This window comes from Aspergillus pseudonomiae (assembly GCF_009193645.1).
Source record: "Aspergillus pseudonomiae strain CBS 119388 unplaced genomic scaffold BDV37scaffold_4, whole genome shotgun sequence".
NCBI lineage: Eukaryota > Fungi > Ascomycota > Eurotiomycetes > Eurotiales > Aspergillaceae > Aspergillus > Aspergillus pseudonomiae.
The window spans coordinates 574621-588472 of record NW_022475996.1 but is presented as its reverse complement, the minus strand read 5'-3'; the positions used below and the strand labels follow the sequence as shown (position 1 = coordinate 588472).

Below are 13852 nucleotides of genomic sequence, written 5' to 3'. Positions count from 1 at the left end.
AGTGTGGAATACAATAGTTGTACCAATCCATCTCTCCTGCAATCTCTGAATCTTGTTAACCACCCATCATCTGCGCCCAGCGTATCAGTATTTATTTAACTGAGCCGTGCCACGACCATTGAAGCCATTGAGACCAGACTGGTAGAGGCTCTCATCGTCACCAAACTGGGATTCTTCATCTTCTCTCGCTATTTCATAGCTCAGCTATTTCTGTTCCTACCGGAATGATACTACCCCGCCAGGTCTGCGCATTCAAAATCGCCAATTTGACGCGCTGTATGTAGTTACGGTAATGTAGTAGTAATGTTGAGCACACTCAAAACCCAAGCTACGATCCGATGCCCTGAAGGCTAGAGATCATAACCCATCACAATATAGGTAGCCTCTCGCAAATAGACCTCCAAAATCATATACTGTAAGTTCTGTAACTGCAGCACACAAAGGGGGTTAAATTAGACATAGTTACAAAAATGTTTGTTAAAAAAAAAAAAAAAAAAAAAAAAGGATATTTAAAAATACTCCAACCGATTGAGAAAGGTTATACCCATTTTATTCAAAACCAGTAATAAATCGCTCCTGGGAAGTTAGAAATTCGAGGATCATATTAAATGGTGGAAGATTCTCTGAGATAGCTAGAAATGTCTTTCTTACCCTTCTCTAACTCGCTTACACTAAACTCTAAAGCAGTCGGAGCTAACAATCCTGCAATCTGTACAGGGTCAGGGATGATCTCTGAATGATCATGGATGATTTGCCGGTGTGGATCAACCAGTCCAAAGTGTGGTTCTGCAGCTATTGCGCAATCGACGTGGGCGCCGAGGATGTCCCCTGATTGGCCGGCATGGTGGATGAGGAGCTGTCAAGCGATTTAGGGTGGCACTAGAGATGTTGTAGAAGTATAAGAGATCGGAGGCATAGATGTAACTTCTTGTAAGACTCGGAAGGATATATTTCTGAAAGAATGGAGAACGATGGCCTGAGAAAACCGGTTTTCCTCTGGCGGTATGACGCAGCCAATGATACCAGTCAATTGCCTCGGCGATTGAAAGAACTCCGGCGGGAGTCGCCGAGTGGAAAAATGTCACCTTGGGTGGTCCCTCGCCCAGGAATGCTACCACATCCACTCCCCTTACCTCGTCCCTCACCCAAACGAGTCCCGCGCAGAGTGATTGATGGCCCCTTCCCCGGCAGAGAATGGGAGACCGGTCCGTCCATCACCTCCATCGGGATGATGAGCCCGTCACGTCCGTCACCGACAACGAACCCAGACCGCCCTCGCCGACGGCCACCAGTCATTCCCGCGGCGAGGATCGTGTCGAACGAGACGCGTTAGAACTCCACGAAATTGAGACACAGCTGGATCATGAACTCAACTGCTCAACACCTTCGATCTCCTCCGGCGAGTATCGCATTACCACTCGCCGGACGGCATCACGTACCAGTCAACGCACGGAGCGAAGTCGAGCGCCACGCAAGGGGCTCGTAGGGAAGATTGAACGCTTCTGGACACGGAACGTGGTATTGACCGTTCCTCAGAAAAGTAACCGAGATCACTTTGGTAAGTTTATTTGATGACCTTCTTCATTCGATCTCCATTGAGGTTGTGTCATGCTGCTCGGTCTATCTCTTTCTGCCTTAAACTGTTCCTCTGTTTTCCTATATCGAAGAAGAGCACTTTCTAATGATGTTAGCGCTGGAGCGGACATTCCTGGCCTATATCCGGACATCGGTTGTCATCGCAATGCAAGGCGTACTAATCGCCCAGCTCTTTCGCCTTCAACAACAGCCTTCCCCCGAGGATCAATTGACATACTATGAAGTGGCCATCCCCCTTTCAGTAACGTGCCATTGCATTGCCGTCATTGTAGCTGTGTTAGGCGCGTGTCGTTTTTGGAAACAACAAAATGCGGTCGCGTTGGGAACCGTCTATGCCGGCGGTTGGGAATTGAACAGTATCGCACTGCTAATCGCACTGGTAAGTAAATCCTCCTTTAGCCACGAAGTGAGCCAAAAAGAAAAACGACAGTAGCTAATCCGGCGTAGATAATTTTGGCGCTTTTTGTCTTATCGATCGTGATCATGGTTGAACTTGAATAACACGAACCAAAGGCTCGACAAAAGTAATAGACTTGTACAGGACAGCTCTTGGAGGGGTATTATATTTTTGACCATTAACATAGCAATTAGCATTTATGACAAGCAGAGAGGCAAGACCACTCTGCTCCAAATCTAATGAAACCATGCCATGACATCTACAGCTTCCAACCTATGGACTTATCTTTTGTAGGTTTCTGGAGTCATACTTCCGGGAATCTTGTACACTACGGCATTACGAAGAAATGCTAGAGGTATTTCATTGAAAAGTGTATTGCAATCTACTGAAGTCGTACGCCTAATACTAGCTATGATCAAAGAGACACAACATTCATGGCTCATGACAAAAATGCCGCAAAATCGCTCCAAATGCATGCAAATAAACAAAACGATGGTATAACAAAAGAGGAAACCAGCGTCATACAACCACTTTCGCCATCACCAAGCCAAAACCTCTTTCTGGGCTCCACAAGCGAGACCCGAGCAGATCTCCTCATCTTTCGCGCTGACCTTGGCGTCATTGGGCAACTGCTGCCTCGCCGGCCAGATCTCACGGCCCTCCTTCTTCTCTCGGTCAAAGTGCTCCGTGATGACCTCACGACAGGTGCTCTGGAAGAAGAGGGGAGCCTTCTCGTACTTCGGGTGCAGCTCGCCATTGACAAAGACACCCCGGTTGAGATTCTTCTGTGCGTTGTTGCACAGAACCTTGTCTTCTCCCATGACGCGCGCATACATGTCATTGATCAACCGGAAGTCCTCTTCCTTCGCATCCTTATGTCTCCAGATTTCATAGGCCATGGTCGAATGATTGGGACCCTTCGGGAGGAACTTCTGGACCATCATCCAATGTTTGCTGCAGACATGGGTCAGAGACGTGGTCAAGTTTCAGGTGGTAGATCACCGAGGGGAGTCAAACTTACGTGACAGTCATGGATGAGTTGGGGAAGTAATAGGTACTCGCCGTGTTCAGACCTTTCGCAATCTGCTCTGGGGTCGATTTGCAATGGTGCTGAATATGTCCGTCTTTGACATCGCTGTCAAACGAATCCAGGTTGAGGAATGCCGGAATGTCGGCGTGAGTGGTGGGGCAGTGATAACATTCGTTGAAGTTATCCGCCAGAATCTTCCAGTTGTAGTCGCCCTCCATCTGATAATTATGGTCGAATTCGTATTCATCGAAGTTGATGCCGTTCTCCTGGTACCGCGCCTGCTTGTCGACGTCTTCAAAGTGCTCCTCCCAGGGAACTTCTGGCACTTCCTTCGCGTCCATGTTCACCCAGATAAAGCCGTTGACATCGACCTTGACGTGAATCCGGAAGAGACCGTTCTTTTCCTTGTCAAATCCATCCAGCTCTTGGTAGCCGGGCGCCTTGGCCAGCTTCCCGTTCAATCCGTAAGACCAGCCGTGGTATCGGCATGCGATGATTTTCTTGTTTCCGCAACCCTCCTCCTCGATGACGGGGTACGCGCGGTGTCGACAGACGTTGTGGAATGCATTGATGTTGCCTTGTCGGTCACGGTTGATAACGAAGTCGAATCCAGCGATCTCGTAGCGGAGCCAGTCACCCGCCTCCTTGAGACGCGAGCTGTGGGTGATGAATAACCATCTCCTAGAGAAGATCGCACGGCGCTCGAGCTCGTACATCTCCGACGCGGTGTACCATGATGCCGGCAGAGCCCGGACCGGCGTTGGCTTAACCTCCGCACCTTTAGTAGTGGAGGCCTTGCTACCAAAGTTGAAGTAGTGAAGCATAGAAGCCATGGCGAATTGTGAAGAGACAAGGTCACGGGAATGTGTCCAAGAGTTGCTTCTGTTTGTGATCTTGGTAGACAGGTGCCAGCAGTGGTGACGAGAGACTCCTTTTTATGTCCCTCCTAAGACGCCTGCTGATATCAACTGATCGTAATCCATCCTTATCAAGGTCCACCATTGCCACTATTGAACATGACACATAGCTAAACTGGATTTGGAATGCGAAATGAGAACATTGATAGGACATTTGTGAATGTACACCTTGGTTATGGACTCAATAACCCCATGGGGTAAGCAGCCCAGCTAGAATGGGCATGTTTTAACCAAAATCAATCGTAGCGATCCATATTTAGGCCTGGCGGTACTGGGGCCGAGATGACCTTGATAATCGGACCCGTTCCCGCGGAACGCCCGATCAAGGGTTGGAGGCGTCGGCTTTCCCGACGAGCTTTTATCACCCACATATCCAACTTTACCTTGCCATTTCGAGGCTATCTGGCGCGTTTCTCTCCACAGCTTTCTTTCCTCTTATCTTCAGATATCCACTTGAATTTACTCCTTCGGCTGACAGCGCGGATCATACACTCATTGCTTTGATATGGAATTCTACGCACTATCATTCCCCACGGGGCCACAGCCCGGTTCCCAACGGCAGAGTTGAAGACACAAGACATGTCATGATGATTCAAATAACAGACATATCTGGTACCCAACCACACTACTACGCGACAAGCTATACAACACCTGATCTTGCCATCCAGCGATCGAACAGGGAAACGATAATTCTCGCCACTGCATCGACCCGTCGAAGGTCATGTGAGGCGTTACTGGAAACTTTTTCCCAAAATGAACAGGTCCCAAACACAGCTATTGACAGCAAAAATTAGCTACTGGGCGGTCCGGTGACATCGAGACAATGCAATCCAAACAGCAGCAAGCATAGCTATTAGTCGGGATCTAACCCGACGCCAAAACCCCTCCTCGTCGGTTGGCCCGTGCAGATATAGAGGATCCACCTTCTGTATCGCCGATATAGTGGGTCCGTTCCAGCACAGTGCCTGGATCTCTGCCACTACATAGATAAGATACTCCTAGTGCTGCAAGGAAGATGCACCGATTAAACTGGTTTGGGCATGCGGAATGAGAACATACTTTTACCCCTCAATAACTATAACTTAAACCAGGAAAATGCGTGCACTAGTATATGGAATGTGTGTGCGTTAGGCCGTCATTATGACAGGAACGTCCCCACATACCAATGCCCAAGAACTGCAGCCCCGCGCCAATGCCGAACAGGTGTGCAGATGATTAATGGCCGGGCTGAAGGCGATTTGCCCAGGTTCAAGCCGAGATCGAATGTCTCGGCTGACCCGAAGAGATAGCCAAATCACTCCGAGACGCTGTCCAATGAGCTAGAAAGAGTAATACATGCGATGTCCAGGGATTCTCTGTAGGATTAATTATCACGCTGGTACCGGAGGATAAGTATAATCAATATTTGTTATTGGTACAAGGTCTAGTCCTGGTGGGAATCGTTTGTGAAGTTGAATCTCGGAGTTATACATGCATAAGATCATCAAGCATCGCATTGATTCCGGTCCTCGTAGATCCGGTCTGCTGTCATTCCCAAAAGGGAGCCTAGAAGGGTGATCAATAGGATATGCTACCTAGACAAGACCTTTGTCTTTCGGATTTCGCTATGTTCTTTGGTGGCCAAATCTCTTGGCGGCCGAGAAATGGTCCTTTCCACTATTGTTCATCCTATGCCTACAAATGTTCTGCTGGATGAGAGACAAACATGTATACTTCGATGTGGTTTTGGTTCTATTGATATCAGAGGATAGTGCGCTACCAGTGGAGTCAGGCTTTCTCGTGTGTTATGTCTCGAAGCAGCTTGGGGCTCAAAGCACACGCAATTTGTTCTGTTCCGATTCAATATATTCTTTCGTGGAATCGATAACACCTCTGATCCTCTCCATACTAAGTATCCTGCGATTTTTGGCTACCAGCAACCTGGGAGCATACCGCTGAATACTCGCGATATATTAGAAGTACGCTTACAAAACTGCCCGCTTAGTAAGGAAAGAAACGCGTAGACCATGTTCATGTATATGAGGCTATTCTTTTACCTGTCTAGGTAGGCGGTGGCAGAGCCATGGTGTAATAGCCTCGATGGTAGCGGGCTCCCTTCGCTTTTCCCGTCATCGCGTCACTCTACCATTATTATCCACGCGTACACCGAAATCCCTCCTGCTAATCTGGGATAAAGACTATGTCTGCGGTCTTTGAGTTTCAATGATTTTCGAAACACCAATATCAGGGACGATATTTCCATGTACCAGAGTGCATGGCTCAGTTTATCCTTTTCCTGCGCCATCTCTGCAGCTGCTGCAGCGCTATCTGGACACACATTGGATTGTCGAATGAACCTAGATCCACCCATTGTCCTGTAAAGAACATAAACTAAGTTCAAATCGATATCAGGTCATTCAGCGGTGGCTGGATCCAGCCTCTCGCAGATATACAGAGTAAACTATGATTCCCGATCCGGTAACCCGATATCCGTGCGAGGTGACTGCCCCCATAATATCTAATCTTGGATCTGGTCTACCGTGGAACGAAGGGCGATGTCCCCACTCACCAGTCAAATTCATTGCCATGTCTCGATGAAAGCTACAAGTTCAGGGGTACATCGAACCAGCGATGATGCTATCTGCTACAGCACATGCAAGATAATGAAGTAACCAGAATTGAAATCAAAAGCTGCAAATAGATGCAGATTATATCTTCATAAGTAGAGTAACATCTATGTCTAAGAACATATCAGGATCCAGCACAAGACCGTGCCAATTAAAACCTCTCTCTAGCTAACCAAAATACAAAACATCGAATGGTATCTGAAATTTTCCGCCCAAACTGTACATGTGGGCGTCAATCGTCCATCTGCCCGAGAAACTTCGTTTCATAAGCCGTTGATGATTGCGTCAACTGGGCATCGTTAGTTAGGGTCTTGTGATCGGTAGAGGGGACGGGAGGCTTACATTTACAGTTTGGTGCCAACGATAGCAACGATGGTACCGACGGGGACACCAACGCCAGGGAGGCCGAGGCCGGTGAGGAGACCGGCGACGGAGGGCGAGAGAGAGATGAGGAGAGCACCGGTGTCCGCGCCGACGACGGTAACAAGGCCCTCGACCTGGGGACCGAGATCCTTGATGAGCTCGCCGAGGCCAGAAGCAGAGGCAACGATGCTACCGAGGGGGGCACCAAGGCCGGGGAGACCAAGACCGGTGAGGAGAGCGGTGACCTCAGGGGAGAGCTCGATGAGGAGGGTACCGACGTTGGGGCCGGTCACGGTGAGGATGTTGTTCAGCTGAGGAGCAAGGTCTTGGACGAGCTTGCCATTGCTGCCACCAACGCTGGGGACACTAGAGGGAACGGCTCCAGTCGAAGGAGTGGGAACTCCCGAGGGGATGACGCCAGAAGCGCTGCTGGCGGCTCCGGTCAAACCGCCGAGGAGGTTACCCAGGGGCAAGCTGCTGCTGCTACCAAGGCTGCTGGGAGAGCCACCGACGAGGCCGAGGAGGCCACCGAGGTCGGAGACAACGGGCAACTTGCCGAGCAGGCCACCGAGCAAGCCATCAATGAGTCCACGGTTGTCGAGGACGGGGGCACCAACGGCGGTGGAAGCCAGAGCAGCGAGGACGTAAGCGATCTTCATTTTGAAAGGTATGGAAGGAAACAAATGAGAGACTTGAAAGATTGAGAACTGAAGAGGAATGAATGACTGAGTGAGTGAGTGATTGATGCTGAGGAAAAAGCTGTAGTTGGGAGGGTTAGGAACAGGTTTATATACAGCTCGATAGGGTGATCGTCCTATGCCAAATCCCTCCATGGAACTCCTGAAGTCTTCTGAACATAGGGAGGTGGGGACGTTCCACAGATCCAGAACCGAGATGGAATCGGAATTATGGTAATACTCTCGTGTTTAGTGGAGATAGTGCCCCTGCTATTGATGACATGAATCGCGTTATAGGATGATTGACAGACGATCTTACTTCAGAGTACAGCCAGCCTTCTGTAGTTTTGCGTCCTGTGCGTAAGTGTATTGTTTATTGTTCTTAGTTTACTCCCGTCGCCAGTACTTCGTGCAGGTATGCGGGTTGCCTGTTGCAATTTGATATATCAACAGACTCGGCCAATGATCATGTACTTTTGCATTACGATATGTCTGTTTCAACAGATACTCCATCATGATATCACTATCTATCCCTGGACATGTGGCCATGAGAAATCAGTATGCCGTACAGCGCCTTTAGTTTCGGACATTCAGCTCTCTTCTCGAGGAACTTCGCACTCCACAGTGAGGGGCCCTGTACTAATGAATCGTCGAACTTGCCTATTCCAGCTCTTCAGCTGTTCCACCGTATCTACTTTGCATACAAGGTACCCGGGCTAGTCTATAGAACGAAATCATTCTTACACACCATACGATCCTAAATGCTACTCTCGGCAGATCTCGGTGCTCTAGCTTGACCCTCTCTCATCTTGACCAGAGCTGGGAGCAGACCCAATCAGCTGGAACTGGTTCCAGATGAATGGTTCCGAAAGGCGTACCATACTACGAGCTCTACCTCCGCTATGGCTTTTGGACAGTGGTTCGATTTGCGTGATTGATTGGCTAGTGCCGCTCTGCGGATCGTAAATAATCTTAACCCATAGGCCCTGCCCCTGGCGAGAGGCTTAAAGGGTTCAGAAGACCGGGTCCCTGTCGATCGTTATATTAACACACATCAAAGATGCGTGGTCGATGCACAGGGTAAGTCTCCGCAGTGGCACTTGCAATGTCCAAGTATGGTTCCGCTAATGATTATACATCGATTCAGCACCCCAGCCTTTTGCTAGTTTGTTGTGCAGATCAGTTGCTTATTCAGACGATGTGTTGAGCCACGCCCAAACCTAGAATTACGGGGCAGTCGGGAAACCTCCGCGGCGCCAATCGTTATCTTTCTGGATAGAGAGCGGACATGTAATCTCACGGAGAACCCTCTCGCAAATCCTAATCCCAACTCAAATCGCGCGATTTTCCCTGCGTCGGGAGTTAAGGTTTTTCTTCTCGTTTTCTCTAGCCGAACGAAAACTGGCCAACTATCGAACACTAGAGATTGAGTGCAGATCATCTTCCCCCCTTAGTCAGAGAGAAGATTCGGTAGTTCGATGGAAAAGTCAGACTAGAGAAGTGCCGGTCAATCCTCTTCAAGGCAATCGGTCTTTCGGTACTAGTCGTAGCAAGAAACGCTTGGCGGTGTTTTTGATCCCAATCCCAAGTTGCGCACCTCAAGACAACAACCAGCCATCCGTCTACAAGGAAGCCGTGTTTACGCATGTTCCAGCATTGCTTCGAAAGCTTGTCCCGCTGCATCCCTAAAGTAGACTCCAAAATATGATGCAAGGGGAATAGCAAGCGATTGTTTATTTATAGAGTTCACGCCACTCTCATGGACTTTTAAGTTGCCCGGAGATGGAATCCGTGGGACAATCATCACCGGACTACCTCGTAGTTGAACCTAGACGATCGGGTACAGCTCCGAATGATCTGGCTCAAGTCAGACCTTGGGCTTGGACCGTTCAGCTCGCTAGTTATTCCTTTTGCCCGACCTCATCAAGATGGGTAGGGAAGGGGGTAACTCAATCGACAGGTCACAGGTCCCCGGGGGGGGGCGTTGGATAGATCCTTGCATTTTGCCTGCATGGTCTACGTTTCAAAGTCAAACAATAACTCAAATAGAAATTTGTTTACTCGATATGTCCGATTTTACGCCGTCGCTATTACAAATGGTGGTACTTTTCTTGAACCGGAAAATTGTTCCTTGGGCAGCATGCGCCACATGTACTCGTTGAAATACATATGTAATCTTACCGTATTAAACGTCAGGACACCAGTGTTGAGAAGAGCCCTGTGGTTGGTCTTGTATCCTCGATACGCGCGGGTGGCTTGACGTGTGGCGCTCTTGGCATCTGGGGATGTTCCATTTTGGTCCAAATGGCACTCTTTGATGGTATTCAGAGATGCAGTGTTTGAATTATGTGCTGTGTCTAGTAAATAAAGCATTGTAATTGTTAACTATAGGAAGTTACGGAGCTAGCTGCATGGTCAATTGCATTTTGAGGCGTTTTGGCAGTTGTGATATGTATTGTTTATATTCTTGTGGGCGATATACTGACTCGTATGTCAATATATATATATTCAACAGTACTATTCTAAACAGTCGTCGATGCAACCACATCTGATGCCAATTATTCTGTTTAAACATGTAAGTAGCCACAGTTCAATGAAACAACCTTGTTGAGAAATATATATATATATTCTTTCTCCCTAAATATTACACTGACTTGGATTAATTCTCCAGATATATCTAGCTAGTAAGTTGGCTTCATTAATCTCTCTCTACGTCTATAATGCTAGCTAGTACACAAACAAATGCGTCTCTAGATGCGAGCATAGCTGACTACCACATGTATCATTACAACGGCAGACCTCCAATGATCGGGACTGGCGACATGGCCGGCTGGCCGTCCTTGTACAAACAAAGCATGATAGGATTCAACCACACCGGCGTCGCCCACAGGAGGAACAGTCCCACCCACACATATCCTAGCACACGCCTAACCAGAGGGTTCAACCTCTCAATCCTCGCACCAAACAGGGAATATACAACACTCTCCCACATAACGCCAAGCGCCTGGAGACAGAAGAACCACACCGCCCCGGTTTTATCCCGGGGGACGCCGAACGCGAGATCCATTCCCATGTGGACGAATCCGGACACGGTGAAAGCAAACAGCACACGGGGGTAGCAGGCCCACCGCGACTTAGCGGGGATGCGTAGCACCGAGAAGGAGATGAAGTCCGCGTTGGAGACGAGAAGTGTGCGGAAGACTTGGTGCCATGCCGTCCTGGGGGGGAAGCTTGTTAGTTGAGAGTTTTCACTGCTTGCGAAGGCTGGCTGAACTTACCCCCATAGTCGTGTTAAAGACCACGCTTCCGTCAGCGAATTGGCCACGGGTGGCCAGTCGACGGGGTCGTGGATTCCTAGCGCTACTAACACTACGCCGGCCAGGCTGTACATTCCTACGATGGACGACCTGCACACGATCCCGAACGAGATGGTGGTCATCGCCTGCGCGAGCATTGTTCGTGCCGACGTGCCGTGCACCCACGGGGCCAGAACCAGCTTGCTATCCGATAGTTCCGCGATAGCACCCGCCATACGAGGGTCTTTCGGGTCCATAGTGCAGAGGTGGACCAGTAGGAACGCGATGCAGATTTTCACACTGCCCTGCAGCACAAACTTTAGACGGGACGGGACATACTGTGGATTGGCCCTGTCGAACACGGGGAGTCGCGAAATCTGCCACGGCGTGTTGATGCGGCGGTAGTTGAACGCTATGTTTTGCGACCAGAGAAGTCGTCGGAAAAGACTTGACTTGAGAGAGTCCGAATTCGCTTTCTTGGCAGCTGTGCCGCTAGATCTTTTGGCCTCCCACTCTACCTGCGCCTCATAGGACACCCGACTCAACACCAGCATATCAATCGCGTTCAACACATTCACCCAACACATCGCCGCCAGTGGCCCTCCGGCCCTAGTATCGGCAAATGATTCCGCGACGCGAGACTGGAACGAGTATGCTAGGGCTATTACGATCGCCGCGGCCGGGGACCGCACGACAGACTGGGAAGTTGTAAGAGCCACGGTCAACCCGGTCACCAGCTGGACGAGGCCCCATTGCGCCAGTGGGACACGCCAGGACTCAAAGGAGGCAGGGTCCATGGTTGGGGAAAGTGAAAAAAGGGTTTGGAAGGGGTACGGAAATCGAGCTGATTTAGGCTGGGAGACTAATTTTTTCAGTTGGCATTAGGGTCTACGATTTGGTTGGGGATCGGCGTCTATTTGCGGGAGAATAAAAAAACAATGACATCGCGACTTTTGACGGCCTTGATTGGTGGTATTGACGATACGAGTCAGATTGCTAGTGCTCGGGCCTTGAATAGCCCCAGTTACTAGTGCTCTTGGACCTGCCTGGTTGGCTGAAATGAGATCGTGCAGATCTCCTTACTGTTTCTGGTATGTGGGCCATCTGGATAGCCTCCGCAATGCTTTGTCAGGTTCTCCTGAACCACCGGAGTCCGGAGTCGAGTTTTCAGGCCCCAGGCAGATCTGGCCAAGAAACTACGGCTACTCCGTATGGACTTAAGGGAGAAATGCTTATCCATGGCTAGATTTATAGTCTGATCACTAATAACGGAACCGGCAAACAGCTAATCATAGTATACTTCCTAGCTGATGTGTCTAGGAATCTTACTATCCAACAAGTCAAATAACCGACGAGTTCAATAGTACTAAACACAAGAAGTTCAAAAAATAATCCCCGCCTCTCGAAATCTCTCGAATGCTTCCAACCAACCTTCAACCGGATCCCGCTGCTCAGTAAATCCCACCGACCTCAACCTCGTGGGACTGAACTGTCGGTCAAAAGTAAGCCACCACCCAACCGAATCCAATTGCTGATTCCCAATGCCAACACCGCAGGTCAGTCCCTTTGGAATCCCATTCTGAGCAAACAGATGGCGGTGTTTGTCAATATATTCACTTGGCTTCAGAGCGTCATCTTCCGCGGGTCCCACCCCTTTGAGCCCGAACCAGGCCGCGATGCTCGGCCATAGGTCGCTCGCGCTGACGGGTATGTCGTTATCCATCAAATTGATAATCTTCCCACCGCACGACTCTGGATTGAGCGCTGCATGGATGGTAATGCGACCGAGGATGTCACCCGACACAGGCGTATACAGCGACCGATAACCAGCTTCGCTGCCGGGGAACGGAACCTCAATCGGTTTGTCGGCGGAGCCTCTGTGATTATATGCATATAAAGAAAGGTACTGCGCCCAGTGCAGGGCAAGAGAGTACGCCGAACCGTTTGGAGAAAATCCAACCACCGCATCGGGACAGACCTCACTCCAGGTCCAATTGCGATCTTTGCTGGCTTCCGTTAAGATCTGTCGGAACCATGGATATGCGACTGTTTTCGCGTAGTCTTCTGGTAAGCCGTCCGCCATGGATTCTTCGAGTGGTGGCTGGAAGACACCACCAGGATTGTAAATCCCGTAGCCCTACTAATGTTACTCGCCGCCACTATGTAACTAACCAAATGGCTGGCTTACTCTTGATCCGCCGGGATACACAAACGATCGCAGCCGTGGGGCGACGACGTTCAACGCGTCGGCCAGTCGCTGCATGATCCCGCAGTTCTGGTTGCACTCTTGGATATGGTCATCATCGAACGGCGCGAAGACTGATCGATATTAGTATCTATATCTTCATGTAGACCCTGCTTTCCGAGCGATACCGACCGAAATAAAAGACGTGGGTTATCCCTTCCGCGTCAGGGACTTTTTCTTTCAGTTGCTTCGCAAGATCATCGCCGGTTGCCTGTAGCAGATCGATACCCGAAACGAGCCCAAATGAAGGTCGGTTCGGTCCAGAAGGCAAGCAGAGATCAGCCTCCGAGACGGCCCGATTGAGGACCGCGGTGACCCGAGAAAAGGGGCTGGACGACGGGTAGCCCGAGAGCAGCTGGTTCAAGGTCGCCCATCCGAGCAGTCCAGCTGCCCCGAAGACGATGGCATGCGATTCTGTCGCCATTAATGTAGATGCAAGTATTGTCAAACTTCCCCGCTCTCACCGAGAGATTTAAAGTCGCGGTAATTCCAGGCGGCGTCCGTTTTGGGGTGAGTGTGGGCTGCGCAGTTGGATGAGTCGAAATGACTCATAATAAGTACATTGAAAGTAACATATTAGAGCTGCACAATGTGAATTGACTAGGCAGAGGGGACTTCTCTAGCTCGCAGCATGGCTTGCGAAGATGCAGAACAAGGTGGAAGATGCGCGTTTATTCATTGCGGAGTAGGCTTTGCATACAATACGCTGACATGTTCACGATATG

The 13852-nt window shown here is 49.7% G+C and overlaps 6 protein-coding genes across 6 annotated transcripts; 1 reads left to right on the top strand and 5 right to left on the bottom strand.

The window, feature by feature from the left end:
* The first annotated feature begins 988 nt into the window (after positions 1-988).
* BDV37DRAFT_140084 (DUF202 domain-containing protein) lies at positions 989-2399 on the top strand. The gene is made up of 3 exons (XM_032078832.1): positions 989-1558; positions 1692-1975; positions 2044-2399. The coding sequence occupies exons 1-3, from the start codon at positions 1195-1197 to the stop codon at positions 2095-2097; spliced, it is 702 nt and encodes a 233-aa protein (XP_031946369.1). The 5' UTR covers positions 989-1194; the 3' UTR covers positions 2098-2399.
* Position 2400: 1 nt separating this feature from the next.
* Positions 2401-4039, bottom strand: BDV37DRAFT_140102 (aromatic ring-hydroxylating oxygenase subunit alpha). Its single transcript, XM_032078833.1, has 2 exons — positions 3015-4039; positions 2401-2947 (listed from the first exon to the last, which is right to left on the bottom strand). The coding sequence occupies exons 1-2, from the start codon at positions 3854-3856 to the stop codon at positions 2533-2535; spliced, it is 1257 nt and encodes a 418-aa protein (XP_031946368.1). The 5' UTR covers positions 3857-4039; the 3' UTR covers positions 2401-2532.
* Positions 4040-5736: 1697 nt separating this feature from the next.
* BDV37DRAFT_237905 (uncharacterized protein) lies at positions 5737-6429 on the bottom strand. Its single transcript, XM_032080778.1, has one exon. It carries the CDS (start codon positions 6288-6290, stop codon positions 6057-6059), a length of 234 nt encoding a protein of 77 aa, XP_031946367.1. The 5' UTR covers positions 6291-6429; the 3' UTR covers positions 5737-6056.
* A 461-nt stretch (positions 6430-6890) lies between these two features.
* On the bottom strand, positions 6891-7568 carry BDV37DRAFT_278553 (uncharacterized protein; the record flags this gene model as incomplete). The annotated part of the gene is made up of 1 exon (XM_032086082.1): positions 6891-7568. One exon carries the CDS (start codon positions 7566-7568, stop codon positions 6891-6893), a length of 678 nt encoding a protein of 225 aa, XP_031946366.1.
* Positions 7569-10366: 2798 nt separating this feature from the next.
* On the bottom strand, positions 10367-11679 carry BDV37DRAFT_294575 (wax synthase family protein; the record flags this gene model as incomplete). Its single annotated transcript, XM_032089662.1, has 2 exons — positions 10367-10804; positions 10865-11679. 2 exons carry the CDS (start codon positions 11677-11679, stop codon positions 10372-10374), a joined length of 1248 nt encoding a protein of 415 aa, XP_031946365.1. The 3' UTR covers positions 10367-10371.
* A 433-nt stretch (positions 11680-12112) lies between these two features.
* BDV37DRAFT_237902 (uncharacterized protein) lies at positions 12113-13581 on the bottom strand. The gene is made up of 3 exons (XM_032080777.1): positions 13260-13581; positions 13071-13201; positions 12113-13019 (listed from the first exon to the last, which is right to left on the bottom strand). The coding sequence occupies exons 1-3, from the start codon at positions 13549-13551 to the stop codon at positions 12264-12266; spliced, it is 1179 nt and encodes a 392-aa protein (XP_031946364.1). The 5' UTR covers positions 13552-13581; the 3' UTR covers positions 12113-12263.
* Positions 13582-13852: the final 271 nt, after the last annotated feature.

Coding starts and splice junctions, on each gene's coding strand:
- BDV37DRAFT_140084 (XM_032078832.1), top strand. CDS start 1,195: ATGGGAGACCGGTCCGTCCATCACCTCCATCGGGATGATGAGCCCGTC. Junction 1,559..1,691: donor AAGTAACCGAGATCACTTTG/GTAAGTTTATTT, acceptor TAATGATGTTAG/CGCTGGAGCGGACATTCCTG. Junction 1,976..2,043: donor TCGCACTGCTAATCGCACTG/GTAAGTAAATCC, acceptor AATCCGGCGTAG/ATAATTTTGGCGCTTTTTGT.
- BDV37DRAFT_140102 (XM_032078833.1), bottom strand. CDS start 3,856: ATGGCTTCTATGCTTCACTACTTCAACTTTGGTAGCAAGGCCTCCACT. Junction 2,948..3,014: donor AACTCATCCATGACTGTCAC/GTAAGTTTGACT, acceptor CCATGTCTGCAG/CAAACATTGGATGATGGTCC.
- BDV37DRAFT_237905 (XM_032080778.1), bottom strand. CDS start 6,290: ATGGGTGGATCTAGGTTCATTCGACAATCCAATGTGTGTCCAGATAGC.
- BDV37DRAFT_237902 (XM_032080777.1), bottom strand. CDS start 13,551: ATGGCGACAGAATCGCATGCCATCGTCTTCGGGGCAGCTGGACTGCTC. Junction 13,202..13,259: donor AACCCACGTCTTTTATTTCG/GTCGGTATCGCT, acceptor AATATCGATCAG/TCTTCGCGCCGTTCGATGAT. Junction 13,020..13,070: donor TGTATCCCGGCGGATCAAGA/GTAAGCCAGCCA, acceptor TAACATTAGTAG/GGCTACGGGATTTACAATCC.